This window comes from Octodon degus, unplaced genomic scaffold, assembly GCF_000260255.1.
Source record: "Octodon degus isolate 3935 unplaced genomic scaffold, OctDeg1.0 scaffold00104, whole genome shotgun sequence".
Taxonomy (NCBI): Eukaryota; Metazoa; Chordata; class Mammalia; order Rodentia; family Octodontidae; genus Octodon; species Octodon degus.
Window position 1 is genome coordinate 1,382,945 of NW_004524680.1, and position 4,943 is coordinate 1,387,887.

Genomic DNA, 4,943 nt, shown 5'->3' on the forward strand with positions numbered 1-4,943 from the left:
TGTATTTGGTTGTTGCAGGGTCTCACTACGCAGCTCAGATTCATAGTGACCCCCATGTTTTCAGCCTCCCCAGCGCTGGGATTACAGGCGCTTGCCACCACGCCCCTGGAATCTAAATGTAAATATATTTCCATGAAAAATATTTTTCTAGGGCTGGGGAGATGGCTCAGTAGAATAAGCGCTTCCCTGGCAAGCACAAGTGCCTGAGTTCAATCCCTGGTTCCGGAAAAAAAAAAATATCTATCTATCTATAGATATATCTATAGATAGATATTTTTTTCCTAGGGGGCTAGGGAGACGGCTCAGTGAAATAAGTGCTTCCCTGGCAAGTGCTCAAGGGCCTGAGTTCAATCTCCAGTTCTGCCAAATATATATATATATATATATATATATATATATATATTAATTTTTCTATAGCAAAACAAAAAAAGTGTTTTACATTTTTGCAAATACCTGTAACATCTGGCTTCATAAAAGCCAACTAATGTCCCCTCTCTGTTTTTGGTTGTAACTACATGTGTTTCATCTGACACATACAAAGAAACTCTGACCTTACACTGATAATGTAGTTGACAAAGGGCAACATAAGTTGACCTTGATGAGTATTTTAATGACCTCTGAGATAATTGTGGATTTTTTCTCTTTGACAATACATCAAATCTTGACAAATGGCAGTTTCTTGAAAAATAATTGCAATGTGTTTTCCAGAATTGTATTTATCAATTTTTCATTTTCTGGCACATTAAAATCCTTTAGCTCATATTTTCTTTTCTTTTTTTTTTTTTTTTTTTTTTTGAGGAACCGGGTATTGAACTCAGGCCCTTGTGTTTGCCAAGCAAGTGCTTATTCTACTGAGCCATATCCCCGGCCCCTCATATTTTCTTTGAATGGATCTTTTCCTTATGCATAATTATGTAACTTCAGACACTTGGTCTTTGGTAAAATATTGGTTCACTAAGTTAAGAAGATCTTCCCAATATTGACACTTTTTCTTACATGTTATTCTTTTTATTTATTTATTTATGTATTTATTTATTTATTGGCGGAACACGGGATTGAACTCAGGCCCTTGCACTTGCCAGGGAAGCGCTTATTCCACTGAGCCATCTCCCTGGCCCCTCCATGCTATTCTTTTTAAAAACTGGAATCGTTAATATCACTGGTCTCATCAGAAAATAATTCAAGTATTGAGAAGCTATCAAGCATCAAATATATATTTTCTAAACTGATAATTCCTACCACAAGGTTCAAGTATTATCAGTAACAACAATTGTTCCTTTTTTTTTAGAAGTGACAGGCAAACTTTGTGGTTCTTTAAAAAATCTTTATTTTACTTATTTCTTTGGTCCAGGGTCTCATTACACACCTGGGACTCATAGTGACCCTCCTGTCTCAGCCTCCTCAGCACTGGGATTACAGGCATGCACCAGCAAGCCCTGTTTCAGTGGCTGACATGGCATGCGGTAGGGGGGATAGAACCCCAGGCCCTTGTGCTTGCCAGGCAGGCGCTTAGACCACTGAACTGTCTCCTCAGCCCCAACTCTGGTATCCAAACTGTCTAAAACACGTCTAGATAAGCATAGTTTGCACATCTTTCTTTCAAGTAAAAATAGTGTTACATAAAAGTAAAACAAACTCATACATTAACTCAGTTCACAATTCTAGCACAGAATTGTCTCACAATTTTTCGAGAGACAACTACAGCACTTTGACATGCAGCAGAGTGGATGCTTATGCATATTTCCTGTTTGTTTTTTCCCCCCACAATATTTAAAAAACATATATCTAAGGATTGAACTTCAATGAAATCAGTCATCTTTATAAAGAACAATCTCAAGTGACATTTGGCTCTGGCTGGGATTTTTGGTTTTGTTTTTTTTTTAAATTTTGTGTGTGTGTGTGGCCAGCTCAGCCCACCAGGGGGCGGGGCTGGCTGGCTTGTGGTGCTGGGGGATTGAACCGCAGTCCCTGTGCTTTGCTAAGCTTGTTCTAAGTAGGTGCTTTAGACCACTGAGCCATCTCACCAGTCCAGTTTTTTTGGTTTTGTTTAGTGAGGAACACACAGACCACTGGTGCCATTGGTGCCCTGCCTTAGCTTGGGCTAAGACTTTTTATCCACCATTATGTTTGCACCACTGATGATAAGTCAACCTTATTGGGGCCGGGGAGATGGCTCAGTGGAATAAGTGCTTGCTGGGCAAGCTCAAGGGCCTGAGTTCAATCCCCGGTTCCTCCAGAAAAAAAAATTGCTTAGGGGGAAGACAGTCTCCAGAAAAAAAAAAAAAAAAAAAAAAGTCAACCTTGCAAACAAATCAAGTAAGTCTGCTTTGTTATGCTAATTGTTCCAACCTTGCAGATTATCTTAAAGGGTCTCAAGGACTCGCCGGGTGTTAGGGGCACCCTGAGAGCCCATGGGCCTTGGCACCTTAAGAAATCACAGGTCTTTCTTTTCAGGGTTATCAATGCTTAAGTCTTACTTACTAAAGGTTTGGTTCCTGAACTGCCCAAAACGATACATCCCAAAGCATCGAACATACCCGAGGGGAAATCCTATTGCGCATACAGCTCTAAAGCTCATGTAGCAAGAAAATAACTGGGGTGGAGGGGGGCGGGGGGCGGGGGGCTGCGGCGCGGGGTGGGGAAAGAAGGGATTCAGAAGGCGGGCCTGAGCTTGTCGTTACCAGGGGCAACGATCCTCAGCGAAAAACGAGGACATCGACTGGTGATGCCTGGCCTTGGCCAGCGAAGGAGAGGGCGGGGCGGAGGGAGCCGGAAGGCCCTTTTGGGCCTGTGGTCGCCAGGGTTTTCGGTTGCCAGACCGCTCGCGCGTTCTGCGATCTATTAAGAGTGGCTTTCTGGAGCCCCTGAGGAGGTCCGGGAGGGAGGGAGGAAGATGGCGGCAGTGGCGGCGGGCGGCCTAGTAGGCAAGGGGCGCGACATCAGCCTGGCCGCCCTGCAGCGCCACGACCCCTATATCAACCGCATCGTGGACGTGGCCAGCCAGGTGGCTCTGTACACTTTCGGCCATCGCGCCAACGAGTGGGTGCGTGCGGACGCGACGGGACAGTGCAGAGCCGGGCTGGTGCGGGGACGGGGGTCCTTCTCGGGGTTCCCGGAGCCGGCCAGGGAGGACAGGCCTGCGGAGGCGGTGGAGCGGGGTCGCAGCCGCAGCCGCGCCGACTGGACCCCTGGGGCCCGGGGGAGGGCGGCCCGAGCGGAGTCTGTCCCGCGAAAGACGCGCGAGCAGAGGGCCGGGTGGGAGACGGGCCGAGTGCTGTTCTGAGCTGCCCTCTCGATGGGCGGGGAGAAGCAGCGAGCGAGGCAGACGCGGCACGTGAAAGAAAAGTGGGAGTCTGACGTTGGCAGGCGGGTGTCCTGGGGCGCTGCGCGCTGCAGCCTCTGCTGCCGGCGTCCTTTCCGTAGCCCGATTTCTAGTGCCCTTCTCAAAGCTGAGCCCCAGGCAAGACTAACACGAGACATTTGGGCCTTCCCCCCACAGCTTGAATGTGGCAGCCGCATAACACACGTGGGGAGCTCCGTGGCAGGAATTGCCTCACCAAATTTTGTACCCCATCTCCTTGACTGCAGGAACATGTCATTTTTTTCTCTTCGTAGTGGTTTTGTACTGAGTGGTACTCAGCTGTTATGGTGCCATCCATTTTTTACAAATGAGTTAGAACTTACTTGAAAGGATTTCTTTTTCTTTTTCTTTTTTATTTGGTGGAACCGGGGATTGAACTCAGCCCCTTGCGCTTGCCAGGAAAGTGCTTATTCCACTGAGCCATCTCCCGGCCCCCTTGAAAGGATTTCAAATGAATTTTCTGACGAGTTTCTCAAGTCAGGAAGAAAAATCACAATTTAAGGAAAATTTAGCAAATTCATTTTTTAAACATCCACTTAAGTCGTCTTTTTTTCTCTCTCTCATAATTTTATTGAGAAACAAACAGCAATGAGAGAGTTTCAAATCAAATTGGTAGGACAGTTTCAATAACACTTTGCATACATTCTTCCTAGTGGTTAATTGCTGTACAAGATGCAGACATGATATTCTATTTACAAACACCCCACCTTTAGAACAAATCCCTCTATTCATTAAGAGAATGTAACTATATATCTATCCTAGCCACTTTGAATACACAGATACAAAATGGACATTCATCTGTATCCCCCTTTTTTTTTGTTAAGTTGTTATTTGAATATTATAGGTGTGTAAACTCAGCAAAATATTCTAAAAGAGTTCAGTAGTCCATAATAGTATTGGGTCTTCCACTTGGCTGGCAATGTCAGAAATTGTTGACTTGAGTCCCCTACAGCTCAACCTAACAGCACGGCTTTACTTCTTAAGCAGGTTGTACTAGTCACCTGAAAAATCGTTGACTCGGGCAGAGGATGTAGCTCAGTGGTAGAGTGCCTGCCTGGTGTCCCTGGATTCAGTCCCTAGTAACACACACACACACACACACACACACACACTCATTGATGCAAAAATAAAAATGCCATAAAGGGTTGGACAGATGGCTTGGTGGTAGAGTACTTGGTGAGGTGGGCCCAGACCCTGGGTTTTATCCCCAGCACCGAAAACAAGTATCCCCCAAATGAGAGGACAGAGTTTTGCTCCAGATTCTTAAAAGAAATGGGGCAAAGATTCTAGGTCTGCTCTCCTAGTTGCCAAAACCAAAAGCAACACGTGAAGATCTCTTTTAACACTCACATCATCTGTAGTAGAAAGCACATCCTTTGATCAGGAAAGAAGCTATTCCTGTCCCCCCTCCTAGTTAGCAGCGGAATTTATCACCTGAGTTTTCATATAGAAATCACTGATATTGGGGCTGGTGAGATGGCTCAGGGGTCTAAAGCACCTACTTAGAACAAGCTTAGCAAAGCACAGGGACCGCGGTTCAATCCCCCAGCACCACATGCCAGCCAGCCCCGCCCCCTGGTGG

General features: G+C 45.8%; 2 protein-coding genes across 22 annotated transcripts in view; one reads left to right on the forward strand and one right to left on the reverse strand.

Annotated features, from left to right (window-relative positions):
• Cacna1c (calcium voltage-gated channel subunit alpha1 C) overlaps window positions 1-4,943 on the reverse strand; it is a 752,474-nt gene that overhangs the window by 718,071 nt on the left and 29,460 nt on the right. The gene's annotated exons all lie outside the window — the stretch shown is intronic.
• Dcp1b (decapping mRNA 1B) overlaps window positions 2,894-4,943 on the forward strand; it is a 56,556-nt gene continuing 54,506 nt past the window's right edge. The window contains exon 1 of the mRNA XM_023723831.1: window positions 2,894-3,043. Within this exon, the coding sequence (XP_023579599.1) occupies window positions 2,894-3,043 (150 nt within the window). The remainder of the gene's footprint in view (window positions 3,044-4,943) is intronic.